At 52.9% G+C, this 13,749-nt stretch overlaps 1 protein-coding gene across 5 annotated transcripts in view; it reads left to right on the top strand.

Annotated features, from left to right (window-relative positions):
• Positions 1 to 13,749, top strand: part of SNX29 (sorting nexin 29) — a 478,644-nt gene that overhangs the window by 390,390 nt on the left and 74,505 nt on the right. For all 5 annotated transcript variants that reach the window (XM_082714096.1, XM_082714098.1, XM_082714099.1 and 2 more), the window contains one exon: positions 6,767 to 6,907. In XM_082714096.1, the coding sequence (XP_082570222.1) occupies positions 6,767 to 6,907 (141 nt within the window). The remainder of the gene's footprint in view (positions 1 to 6,766; positions 6,908 to 13,749) is intronic.

Genomic DNA, 13,749 nt, shown 5'->3' with positions numbered 1-13,749 from the left:
GTGAAATCCATGGCATGTGACAGGTGTCACTAAATGTCGCATCATTTCCTGTAAGTCCAAGGAAGTTCTCCCCACGAACGCCAACTTTCAGTCTTGACTAGCACCCAAAAAAGAAGTGTTTGGTGGCTTGGTGTGGGAGCTGGGCACATTAAAATGTGGCCTAAAGTTGGAAATGGAGAGGCCCGCCTTGGGCTGATGCTGAGGAAGGCCGGGCCACCTGGCGTTCTGTTTCCCAAACCAGCTGCGTGGAAATAAATGCGCCTTCATCCCCGAGCTCTCCCTGCCCCCCCATTTGCGGTTTCTCTGCAGGATCTGGGGCTCTCGGTAACCATCAAGTAGCTCCTGTGAGGTCCTCCTCCTAAAATAGCACACTCGTGCACGACCCCTGGTGCTGCCGTGAAAGGGCCCGTGGAGCTGCCAGGCCAGCCCGCAGCAGGGCAACGTCCTGAGCTCCGCCTGCAGTGGCAGCCCCGAGATCGCATCCCCGGCTGTGTTGGAGGACTTGAACACCCACCCGAGAGGGTCGGGCGCTGAATCTGCTGTTCCTGTCGGCCGTGTTCTGGAAGCAGAGGAGAGGCTTGACTGCCCAGCCCACAGGCTCTGCATTATGTTTGCGTTTCCTCGCCTGCCTAGCATTTGACAATTAATTAGGCATGGTAATTACCTGCTGTAATTTTGTGATTGCACATCCTATAATTACCCCTAATTCTGTAATAGGGGAGTTCATGTACACAAAGGCAGATAGCGACGAAGGTGATGGTGTCACCGTACGAGCAGCTGCCACTGCTCCTTGCCTGCCAGGCCCAGGCCGGGCCCAGCGTCGCACAGCCACCCGGCAGAATTGCTCTCGTCCCCATTATACAGATGGAGAAGCTGAGTCCTGAGATGGAGTGCCACGCCCAGGGGCACCCCTGGCCAGGGGAAAGAGCCGGAATTTGAACGCAGGCAGCCTCCCTGCACAGCCCGGGCCCTTCTGTGCCATCCTGCCTCTGCAGGGGAGGCCCCGGGCGTCCCCGACGTCTGCACGTGCCGATGCTTGGCAGAGTCTCAAAGTAGATCTGGAACCTCAAGCCGCTGAAAAGCAGCTTTTAAATCTTCACTCTCCCTGTGCCCTCGTCCTCCTTTGTGTGCGTGTGTGTCCATGTATCTGTATATACGTCCATACGTGTATATGTGTGTGTAGACTGTTCTCCACATATAATCGAGGCTTGACGGTGTGAATGAACCTACCCAGGATCACTGGGTTAGCAAGAGGTGAAGCTGCGATCTGCCTAAGGCTGGAGTCTGCTCTCCGGACCCCTCCCCCCGACACGGACCTCTGATTCCTTGTCAGGTCCTCGTGGATGCACCCCGACTAAGACATCCTGGGAATGTGAATTTGGGTAAAAGCTCCATCTCCTGAGAATAGTGAAGGCGTGGCTTTGGGTGGGGAGAGCTTTCGCTTTGAATTCTAGGCTTAATATAAATATCAGGGGCATAACTCCTAAGTTGACAGCTCCATGAATCTAGACTTCTGTATAAATCTGTGTAACTACTGCCCAGAGATACAGGCATTCCCAGCGCCCAGAAGGTGCTTTGTGCCTTCTTTGGGTCTCGCATAGAATCCTTGCCGACCTGTAAGGTCTTGAGGACACCGTCGTGGTTCTCTCCTCGTATCTTTATCGTTTTACCTTTCCCATCGAGATCCGTGATCCCAAAGGGCAGGAGCGCCGAAGCCAAGTGTGTGCGCGCCCACGCCGCCTTACCCATGACATCCCCAGCGGGGAACACCCCGAGCGCCTGCCCCAGCCCGGCGGGTACGCAGACCGCGCCCGCGTGTTCCTACAGCGGTACTGTACAATGGGGAACGACACGCAGGTGCTGTGCCCTGTAGCATGGATGCCACACAAACACCATGTGTGGCGAAGAGACCAGACAAAGGAGCAAGTTCTGTATGAGATGAAGTTCAAACACAGGTGAAAACCGAGGGGGGTTGCCGTGTGCAGAGTGTGCTCCGCAGAGGAGGCAAGTGGCGTTGGCTGGATGGGGGTGGGCGTGTGCCTGCGGGGGCTCCAGCAGATGTTGCTAGTCATCTCAGTGGAAGAGTTTCTGGAGGCCCCGTCTACGCAAGAATTAGTTGTGGGTTCAGTTCCCTGAGGGCCTGAAGTCCCCATCCCCTCCTTGCCTATGTGGTTACAGGCATTGCTTGGGTAATTCCTCCCCATAGAAAAGAAACCTCCAGAATCAAACTTCTTCTTAAAACAGAGAAGACAGGGTTTGCCCTGATTCCCCCAATGGCAAATATTACCCTATTTTATTTTTCTTTTGCTGAGCCAAGATTACATGTTTTGTGGCTTTTTAATGCTTATTTTAAAAGGGAACTTGCTTTTGCTGGAAGAGGTTAGTTCTTGTTATTCCTCCAAGAAGTTATTATCTTTGCCGCTCAAGCAGAAGGAATTGAGACCTACCAAACTTAATTTGGAGGGGGGAGCCCTTAAAATAAAAATTAAAATCCGAGCAGTTTGGGACATAAGCACTTTACATTCTTGAGTGAAATAAATGAACAGTTGGGTTCAGTGTAATTCAGGGACGAGTTAGTTTTCGGAGAAAGTTTTCCAGTTGTGGATGCTAAAAGCATTGCTGTTGAGGAAGGACCAGTGAGGTAGGTTGGCAGTTTCGATGGCATTCGATTTCTGAAGGAGGCGATATAGGAAGGCACAATGGAGGTGTCTGGTACCAAAGGGCCTGTTCCAAGGACATCCGGTCTGCCTAAGAAAGGGCATTTGGGCCACAGAGCGATGGGGTAGGGACCTTCCTTGCCAGCTGCTGTTCCCAGCTGCCTGCGTGACTGCCTGGGGGTTCCTGGGATCCTGGGGAGCCCCGAGGACTGCAGAATGTGCTGCAGCAGAGAAGTGCCAGACCTCAGTGTCAGGCAGACCCCCGTTCTCCTGGGCGAGCGACGTACCTTCTCTGAGCCCATACCCGCATCTGTACAAGGAGCACATTCCCCATCTGCCTTGCAGATTGAGATGAGGATGGAGGGTGAGGCCTCCACAGTGTCCGGCACAGGACCCGGCTCACAGTAGGTGCTTCATAAATGGCAAGTGGTAGTGCTGGAGATAATTCTATTTTATTGGAGTTATGGGGGAGAAAAAAAACAAAACTTCCTTGGGTCTGGCTTGCTGAATTTCTCATAGAGCTCCATCCCTCTGACTGCCAGCCAGGGAGGTTGGGACTGACCAACGTCCAGACAACAGTAGAAACGGAGAAGGGTGCTTCTAGAGAGTACCTAGAGACCTGGTGCAGTGGCCCAGGCAGAAGAGTGGGCTGGCAGGCCCTGTTGTTCAGTACGTGCACGTGTGGGTGAAAACACGACCGGTCAAAGGTGATGCCCAGGTTTCCGGCTCAGACAACGCGGGTCCATTCACCAACAGAGTGAGGTCCCAGGAAGAGGGAGGAGCAGGTTTGCAGTGCAGGTCGTGGGTTCAGATGGAGACATGATGAGTTTTGTTGAGACTGGATCTGGGGTTCCTATCAGAGGCCCAAACTGGAGAGACAGATTTGACCTAAGAATGACGTGTGCAGACCAGAGTGGGATGTTCATGTGGGCAGAGTAGGCAGTGGGTGAGAACCCCTGTCTCTGGCCTGGGCAGAAGAGAGGGCGTGCCCACACGGAGGAACAAGAAGGAGCTGTTGGAGAAACGAGGGCTCCCCACTTTGATGGGAGGAAGCCATTGGCTCTTGAATGTATTGGGAAGAACATAGAGCACAGTTTATTCCTCACGTTAGAGATGCACATTTTTCCCCATTATGATACAGGCCTTTATCATGTGCATTGATGCTCGCTCCTTGCAGATTGTACTAGCTCTCTGTCATTGGAGTTTCTACTCTCCAGGCCCTTCTTAACTCATACAGTTCTTAAAAACGCGTGCATCCACTGTATTCCCTTCCAGTGTAATTGCTCAGTGTTTCTGGAAGGCATTAGGGCCTGTGAAAAGAGGAAGGAAGGGCCCTTACAATGTGTGCCCCAAGAATGTTCTCCCGACAGCCCCGTCTTGGTGAAACTAAGGAAGCTTTATGCTCCCCTTGCGCCTGTCCCACCTGGACATGACCTTCCATCCAGTTGGGTTGATGTCAACCCTGGCCCCCCGCACCCTCCCCAGATGGATTTCTTCCTCCTCCTCCATGTGGTGTGGTCTGTGTGATGCCAGGTAGAGCTCCGCTGCCCAAGTGTGCCTGGCACACCTGGGAAGAGGCACAGTCAGTCGGTTCCATGGTAAAGGTGAGGAAACCATAGTCCGAGTGGAGGCGTGGCTTGTCTGACCCTAAGTCTGTGCTTTACCTCAGGGTTCCTCCAGGGGCCCGCGGTCTCCATCCATTCAGTCTGCTCTTGCCAACCCTGTAGCCTGAAGGGCTTAAACAGCGTTTTATTGCTCCCGGTCTGGAGGCTGGGGAGACCAAGATCATGGCATCAGCAGCAGGTTTGGCTTCTGGTGAGAACCTTCTCTCTGTTCAAACACAGCGTCTTCTCACTGTGTCTTCACATGACGGAAGGGGTGAGGGAACCCAAAGGATGCCCAGAGGTATGTGCAGGAAAGTCCCCTAAGCCCCGCTGGGTTTATTTGCCAACTGATCTGCCGTGTCTCTGTTTACAGAGATTGTGAATGCCTGAAGTCCCTTTTCCCCACAGCTAGCTAGGCCTTTCCAGATGCTTCTGGAGTCTTACAAATCATACACTCACATAATCCGGATAACAGTCCCATCCGTCATGCCGCGGCTTGGACACCCCGTGCCAAGTAGCCTTTTGAGCTAAACCTTTTCTTCTTGGCAGCTTTTCCCCTTTGAAATCTGTCTTCTTCTCCTTTGTATCTGCCAGGTGTCTGCCTCCTCGGGTCATTCAGAACGCATCACGGTGGTCTAACCTCTGAGATCTCTGCCCCCTGCACCCTGGGGGTTACCCTTCACTGCCTGAGTTATGATTTGGCTGCAGATCTGCTCGGACTTACAGTGTGTGAACCACTTGGTTCTGGCTCTGAACCGTGCGTCTGGGTAAGCCCGAGAGGCTGCCTTCCTGGGATGCCAATGCCGCTGGCGCGCAGACAGCCCTTGGAGTATCGCGTGATCTAGGTCTTCCTGAATGTATTTCCATTCATGTTTTAGCAGGTGGCAACCGAAACCTAAGCAAGTTGGTATGGTCGATGTAGAATAGAGGAAGATTTTCAGCCCATTTATCCCAGCAGTTATCCTGTACCTTTCAACGAGGTCTAACGATTACCAGGCCTTGTTGGTGCTTTCCTACGTTATTCCCTTAGCTCGGATTTACTCAAGTCTGTTCGTCTCTGTCCCCCAGGCCTCCCCTGTGCCACACTTCCCCGGCTTTTACTTACGGTGTTGGTTTTTCAGATTCTCTTGTAAAACCTGACACTCCTCTTTTTGAATGTCAACACGATGGATTAGATTCATCCCTCAAGACCAGGGGGATCGCTGGGTATCTGTCACCCAGCATATGTATCGTCTCTCTCAGCTTGGAGGCTTCCGACTGACTTGACAGGCCTCTGTTTCTCTATCTCATTCCCCTGGAAACTTCGCATCCGTTCACTGGAGCTCTTCATCCTCCCTCTTGTTGACAAGAGTATTACAGGAGACCGTGATGGTCATCTTGCCGAAGCTCAGATACGTGACGTCTGCATCTGGGAATACTGGATGGTCTTCTCGTAGAGGCAGAACTCCCACTCACATCACCGACGCTTCTTTTTAATTACGCTGGGGGCTTTTAAGATGGGTGTCGGCATTTACCGATCGCAGATCGCAATAGCTGTTTATCAGAGGAACCTCACTCTGGGATATTCTGGCGTAATTTTCTACAATGCTTCGATCTCTCTCCCACTTCCGTTTTCCCTTGCGATACAATTGCTGTGTGTCCCTGGAGGGTGTTAGGGCCTGTGAACAGCTGAAGAAACAGCCCTTACAGTTGTGTACCCCCAAAGAATGGTCTCTCAAGAGTCCCATCTCGATTGAAGCTGGGGAAGTTTTATGCCCCCCGGTGCCGTGACTGTCCATCCAGTTGGGCTGATGTCGACCCTGGCCCCTCTCCCCCTCCCCAGATTGATTTCCTTCTCCTCTATGTGATGGTCTGCGTGGTGCCAGGCAGAGCCACGCTGCTCGTGTGTCCGAACATTCCTGGGAAGGAGATGCTGTCAGTCAGCTCCATCTTACAGATGAGGAAATGCATAGCCTGAGAGGAGGCAGACTCTTACCAGCCATCTGTCACCGCTGCAATCGGCATGTGACAGAAGTGTGAGGACCGTCTCTGAGATCAGCTGGATGGTTGATCTCTGCGGACACTGGGAAGTGGCGCACGGTGTGCTCTTCCCGTCACCTGCCTGATTTTTTTTTTCATGTACCTCTTTTTTGACTCCGTACCGCTGAGGCCCTTCTTTGCTAGGTGCTGGGCATCTGGTGGCTTCGGAGATGGGTGCGGCCCCTTTCTCTTCTGTGGGTGAAGCATGACCCAGATCCCACGCCTTTGTAGTGAGAGTTTCTTTAAAAAAAAAAAAAAAAAAAAAGATTTATTTTAGAGAGGTTGGGGCAGAGGGAGAAGGAGAATCCCGAGCAAACTCCATGCTGAGTGCAGAGCCCGGCGCGGGGCTTGATCCCACCACCCTGAGATCAGGACCTGAGCCGAAATCAAGAGTTGGACGCCCAACCGACTGAGCCACCCAGGCGCCCCTCTGATGAGAGCTTTGAGAGAGACTTACATTTTCGCTCTCTTTCCCTTTCTTGCCAGGTCTACATCCGGATAAAAGATGACGAGTGGAACGTCTACCGGCGGTACACAGAGTTCAGGAGTTTGCACCACAAGTTACAGAACAAGTACCCGCAAGTGAGGGGCTACAACTTCCCACCCAAAAAGGCCATTGGAAACAAGGTACTGTCACCACGGGGAATGGGGAAGCTCATGCGCCAGGGCCTGATTTTATACACACGTGCTTCTGTAGACCTGTGACTCAGAAGTTGGCTACCACAAGAAAAAATAGGGACAAAGAAAGCAGTCTTAATTCCCTCACTCAAAGACAAGCACGTTGTGTTTTGTTTGGCCGTGTCCTCTTAATTCTCTAGGGCGGGGGTCGCCAAGCATGTCCTGTTAAAGGGCCAGAGAGGAGTTATTTTTGGCTTTTGTGGACCCTACCTCCTTAGCTGAAAATACCCGGCTGTGCCCTTAGAGTGTGGAAGCAGCCACAGACGGTGTGGGCGCAGGTGGGCGTGGCTGTGTGCCAATAAAACTTTATTCGTAAGAATAGGCGGCGGCTCGATTGGGCTGATGTTTCATGGTTTGCTGACCCCTGTTCTGGATCAAGGAGGTATTTTCCGGCTTTTGTCTGTAAATTGTCCTGATGCTTATCTGGACTCATGAATATGTGGGGTTATTTCCCAATAAAGCTTTCTCAGAGGACCTTATTTTTGATACACCGTTACTCCCCTTAGGAAGGTGAAAAATTGATGGTGGTGTAATTTGTTTGCAGAGAGTCCCGCAGGCACCTGGAGAAGGGAGGTGCTAGCCCTCTACCAGTGGTTGATGAGTGCTCGTTCCTCCAAAATGTGTTTGGCAGCTTTCTGTATCACGGTACCGAGGGCGGGAGCCCAGGGCCCTGGAGGACAGGCTGGGCCTGGTGCGGAGACTCACTGTGTGCGTAAGCCCGCGGGCACCATTGTGTCATCCCTCACAGTTACCCCTCTTGGCCGCGCTAGGAATCATGTGGGATGCTTTAAAAACTTCTGAGATCTGTAGTGCCCCCCATTGCTGTTAGGATTTAAGGTCTGCAGTGAGGCAGGGGCCCTGAGGAGTCGCAGACATCTCCGGGGGTTCCAGCATGCACCCCAACTGGAGAACCCCTGGCTTTGAGCCCGGGACCAGGCGGTGACAGGTGCACAATTCCACTATGTTAACGAGCTCAGCAGGGACAGTTTGGCCAGAGGAGGTAAGGTCTTGACGCTGCCGAGGACCGGTGAGAAGCTGGGCCTTGTCGTAAGGGGAATCTCTGTACTACCGCGCTTCGCAGAGTGTGGGCCCTGACCAGCAGTAGCAGCATCATTAGCAATGCTGATTTCCAGGCCCTGCCCCAGACCTACTGAAATACACGCTCTAGAGCTAGTGGCCCAGAAATCTGGGTTTCGGTCTGTGTGGTTCTGGTGCCCAAGCAAGCATGAGGGTCAGGGTACTCCCACGTTGACGGAGCTGTGTGGCAGCTTCCACATGTGATGCATTTCCTAGATTTTTGAAAGAGGCACCTTGCTACGGTCTCCTTAGATCTTTATTGCCAAAAACCAGACCAAGAGTTTCCATAACCGCTCCCAACACTTGGCAGTTCCCCAGGGAAGATTCTCACTGACTGTTCTGTTTACATGTTCATGGGTTTCTGGGCTCAAACCAGATTAGAACCCTGATCGTGTCAGGGTCTGCTAGATCTTAATTTCAACAGTTAGAAAGCAGGTTTGTCTGAGGCCTAGGATAAATGTGTCATGCCATTTTGTTTCCTGCAGATAAGTAGAGTTCAGCCCATAAAAACAGACGACTAAGAAATTCTACACTTGTTCGTAGCAAGGAGGACAATAATTCTTACGAAAAGAGGGGAAAAATTATATACTGATTTAATCTAATGACTTGCGAGCTCATACAAATCTTGGGACCCATCCAGAATGTCTTAAAATGTCATAAAACAAAACTCTGCCTAAGCAACGTATTACCGTTATAAGATGCACTCATTTTCAGAAAACATTATACTGAAGCAGCCTTTCCGTGACACCTTCTCAGGGGAACGCGGCCTGTCTCTATCTCACTAAAGGAGGTAGTACAGGGCTGAGCTGGGAATATTCTGGTGGTGAGACCTCTTGTGTTTTTGCCTCTAGTGGCTGCCGTACGGCAGTGGCAGCCACGGAGTGGCCTAAAACTCAACTTTTGTTATCTTGCCATTCATGGAGGTTGGAAGTCAAGAATCCATCTCATTGGGCTGAAACTCGCAGGGTGTTGGGAAGGGCCTCCTTCTTTCTGGAGCCTCCCGAGGGGAATCCCTTCCTCTTCCAGCTTCTAGAGGCTGCTCTCATTCGTTAGCTTGTGGCCTCCTGTGCCTTCCAAGCCAACAACCACGTGACTCTGGCCTCACCTTTTGTCACAGAGCCCCCTCTCCTTGTGTGACTCTCCCTTTTCTAAGGACCCTGGAGATGACGGTGGGTCCACCGAGATAAGCCCCAGTAACCTGCTAGCTCAGGATCCCTAACACATCCGCAGAGTCCTTTGGGCACGTGAGGTGAGATACTTTCAGGTTCTGGCCTTGGGCGTCTTTAGTGGCCACACATTGCCACATGCTCTCTCTGCAGACCAAAGCAACTCTCTCCCCACCTGGGATGTCGAGGCAAGCCATAGAGTTACTGTAAACTTACTGAAGACAAACCTCCCCCACTGCCACCATCCAAGAGCAGGGACTGCGCTGACTTTCCCCTCTGGAGTGGGCTGTCCCCAACCCTGCTTCTCCTTCTCCCATCCTTATCCGTCCTGGGACTGACTCTCAGCAGCAGTGGGCCTTTGCCCTGTGAAATCCATGCCAAAAGGGCACTGTGTGTGTCCCCCCTGCCACCCGCCTGCCCCATACCGTTTGTGGATATGGGAGCTTGGGAATCAAAGGTACGGACTTGGTGGGTGTGGCCCAGTGATGGCCGCCTTGTACAGATGCGCTGGCTAGCTGGTTCTTTACCAGATTGGGGTCCTACTCCCCGCGGTTAGGAGTGGACCTGATGGTTTCCTCTGTGGCTCAGGGACCTGACAGCTCATGAGCAGTGCTGGGGCCTCTGTCTCTTGTCTAGCCTGCGTGGCCGTTTGCCTTTGAATTGGCTGCTTGGCGATGACCGTGCTTTGATGCCCTCTCTCCCTGCACATTTGGCTGACTGAGACGTACCCGTTTCCCTTAAGTACACTTTGGCTGCTGCCCAGGACAGATCTGAGGGTTTATCTGATTTTCAAGGGCAGATTAGTCAGCGTACAGGACTGCAAATTCCAGCAAAGGCTCCTGATGATGTCTGTTCAGAGTCAAAGCGCGCACTGGCCCCAGCTGAGCCTATGGTCTCAAGGTACCTGCCCTGATAGACCGAGGGCATGTTTTCTAGCGAGTTTTCATTCTAAATCGGTCCAAAAAAGTCAACCGTGTCCTCATCTTTTCCTTGATTGGGTCACTTCAAGAATGTCTCACTTGCCACTTGTACCATTGACGTACACAGACATGACTTCTTTGTATGGATTGAGTTCTATCCATACGGAGTTACAACCTTGCTACCATAAACCTTGGACCCATTAAGTGATTCAGTCCAGACTCCACAGAGCTGGACAGTATTCAAGGAAATACTAAGCAGAGTTTAGTTTTTTCATGTTTGCCATGTGAGTATCTTTCTAACCTGAATTTCTAGGTATTTCCCTAACACTGCCACCATGGTACTGTTCAGCTCTCATGACTCCCATAGGGGTGGCACGCGTCTTGAGCCACATTTCTGAGTGGGGTGAGGATAATAGGAGGGGAGAGTTATACCAGTTCAAGACCAGTATGCCAGGTCCTGTGGGTCTCCTTTCTTAGAGAGTCCCAGTTCAGGTGCTTGCCACCACCCCAACGCCAGCCTGGTCCTTCCTGGTGTGGGCATCCGCACCTTTCTGCTCTTGCCTGCCTACCCCTCCACTCCCACGCCGTGGCCACGGTGAGGTTTGTGTGACACAGACATGGTTAAAACCCGGCAGCTGCAGCCCTGGTGGTCAAGAGTCTTCGTGACCTTGGCGATGTCCCCGCATCTGTCCCACACGTCTCTCCTGCTTTATCTCCTGCCCCGCCCTCCTCCTGTACACCCAGTCACACCGACCTCTGAAACTTCCATGCTCTTCTCACTCTCTGGCCTTTGCACCTGCTATTCTCCCTGCTGGACTGGCTTCTCCCCCTTCTCTGCATGGACGGCCCCTGTGGTTCATTAGATCTCAGCACGGACTCCGCCCCCCCGGGGCCATCTTTCCAGACTGTCCTCATTAGTGCTGCCCCTTTAGTCACCCTCTGACCCACGACCCATTAGTCTGCTTTAATTGTCTCCTGGCACGTACCATCCATCCAAGTGATGGGCTTGTGACCTTGAGTAGTGTTGTGTCTGCCCTGGAAGTGGAAGCTGAGGACAGCAGGGTCTTGGTCTGCTCACTGCTCTCCCCAGCTCCCGGGATGGCACCTGGTGCCCCAGAGAGACTCGTGGTCTGAGTTAAGGAATAAGTGAACAGGCATTAAGTGGAAAAATTTCCCCACTCTTCTCTTTTCCACGTCACTGGGTCTCGGTGCAAATTCAAAAAAAAAACCTGTATTCCCAAAGTAGGTAGAATAATTTCAAGGGTGACTTGGCAGGTTGCTCTCACCCCACTTGGAGCAAATGTGGTTTTTTCCGCAGAGTGGGCCAGACGCTGGCAGGCCTTTGCAGACCAGAGAGGTGGCTCTCTAACAACTTGGGGGAGTTGCCCGGCAAGCTCCCCCTACAAATGGACTTCACCAGCATGAGGGCTTGGGAAAAAAGACTCGTGTTTGGTGATTCTGCTCCAAGTCTGCACGACTGCTCGGTGAGAAATAGATTTGAGAGGCTGTCATTTCTTCTCAGGATAATGGAGTCAGTCTCTGAAAGTTCATTTGACATTAAGGCAAGGCAAATCACTTTCCCCGGAGCCGTGGATAATTCAACTTGTTGGAGAAATTATGCATTAAAATCCTCATTAAAAACACGTACACCAGCATGTGCTGGTGGAACTGAGCGGGGCTCACCGAGCCACTGAACGCATCTTTGCAGCTCGAGAGACACAGACTTTCATGCTACCCTGAGGGAAGCGGGCCCCCAGCAGGAGGGCCTTGCAGTCATGGGAACCAGTGGGGATTTGGAAGAACGTCGAAACTGCTGACTTTTCTCCATTTAGAAACACTTCTGGAAGGTAGGGGTGTCGTGTCAGGTGTCGGGGGACTGCGATGTGTAAAGTAAGGTCTCAGTCTTCCCAAAGTTCATGGCCTCCTGGGGCCAAAGACCAGTAAATGTTTCTCGTGGAAGAGTCCTGTGATGGAGGGGAGGAGGATCCCTCGTGCGCTCTGGAGGGGGTGGTGAGCGGGGCTGCCTTCCTCAGGGGCAAGGTACTCAACAGGCCAGCAAGACCCTGGCGATGTCTTCCAGGTGGGAAAGCAGGGTCAGTTCAGGGGCTAACCTTTCCTTCTCTGGACGCTGTGTCAGCTTTGCGCTGCCGCCAGCAGAAATTACTGCAAACCTGGCAGCCCTAAGCAGTACACACTGTATTACAGTTGAGGAGGCCAGAAGTTGACATGGGTGTCACTGGCTTGAGGTCACGGTGTCAGGGGCTGCGTTTCTTTCTCGAGGCTCTCGGGGAGAATCCCTTCCCTTGCCTTTTGCAGCTTCGAGAGGCTTCGCACCTACATCCCTTGGCTCTTCCTCTCTCCAGTGCTGCGGCTCTGTGGCCATCCTTGCGTCGTGGGGAGAGGTTCTCCACTTAGAAGGCGTGGGATTAGCCTAGCCCCACTATACCGAGCGTGCCGGATCTCACTGGAAGATGTGGGATTAGACTGGGCATGTCTGGGTAACCCAGGGTAATCTCCCCGTCGGGGACCCTTCACTGAGTCCCCTGGGCCCTGTGCGATAGCTCACTCACCGGGATTAGGGTGTGGAAAGGGGAGGGATGTTTCTGCCCGCTTCACGCTTCTCTTTCCTTGACTGGGGTATGGGAGCGATGAGTATTACTTTACCGACAGGGAGAGGGAGGTGCAGGGAGGTGAAGTGCCTTGCCAACTCTGAGAATCAAACCCAGAAAGGAAAAGGCTCCTCCTGCTTCACTAGCTGTATGGCCTTGGGCACGTTACTTCATCGCTCTCGGCCTCAGTTTCTCCCCTCCCTGCCACTTCCCTCTAGCGGCATTGTGAGGGCTTGCGGTAACCTCGGCAGAGTACTCGTGGCAGTGCCCGCACAGGGTAAGAGCTGGGGGCGTGTTTGTGGAAGGGGCGCACAGGCTGGCAGTAAGGCAGAGCTGGCCGACAGAAGCGGGTCGTCGGCCCTAAGGATGCCGTGGGCAAGGCTGACACGGGGGCCTGTCCGGAGCCCTCACCTCCCGCACCTCCATGTACAGTCTCACCGGCCATCGCGTGCTGGGTGCGTGCACTGCGGGGCCTCAGTATTCGGTCCCGTACCGTGGGACTTCTGTCCAGTCCCATCCCGGATGCCTTCAAGATGAGGAAGCCGGATGCAGAGGCTGGAAGCATCCTGCCCGAGGTCCTGTAGCTGCCGTCAGGAACGGAGTCGGACGCCTGCTAATGAAGCCCCACAAAGCGGCGCCCAGCTCTGGGAGGTGGTGATGCACGAGGCACACATGACAACGGCTCTCTCTGGGGAGACGGAAGACAGCAGGAGACTCTGCCGCAAGCTCCGTCCTGGGGCAGAGGATCCAGAAGGCACTGCAGATTTGGGAGAAAACAGAAGCTCCAGCCCATTGAAGCCCTAACCTCACCCTTGCTTCTCATTTGACACTCTGCCAAGCACTGTGTAAACAGTCGTGGTACTTACTGCGTTAAGCGAGAAGAAGAGGGAAACTAGACTCATTATACATCACACATTCGTGTATCTCTTTAATACAGTCAGGACCCCTAAAGATCTTTTCCAGGAGAGCTGTTGTTGAAGTCGTCTTGCCGGAGAAACCGTCTCAGGAGAGGAACCTCG

Source organism: Mustela nivalis, assembly GCF_964662115.1.
Source record: "Mustela nivalis genome assembly, chromosome: 19".
Taxonomy (NCBI): domain Eukaryota; kingdom Metazoa; phylum Chordata; class Mammalia; order Carnivora; family Mustelidae; genus Mustela; species Mustela nivalis.
This window is presented reverse-complemented; position numbering and strand designations above follow the sequence as displayed.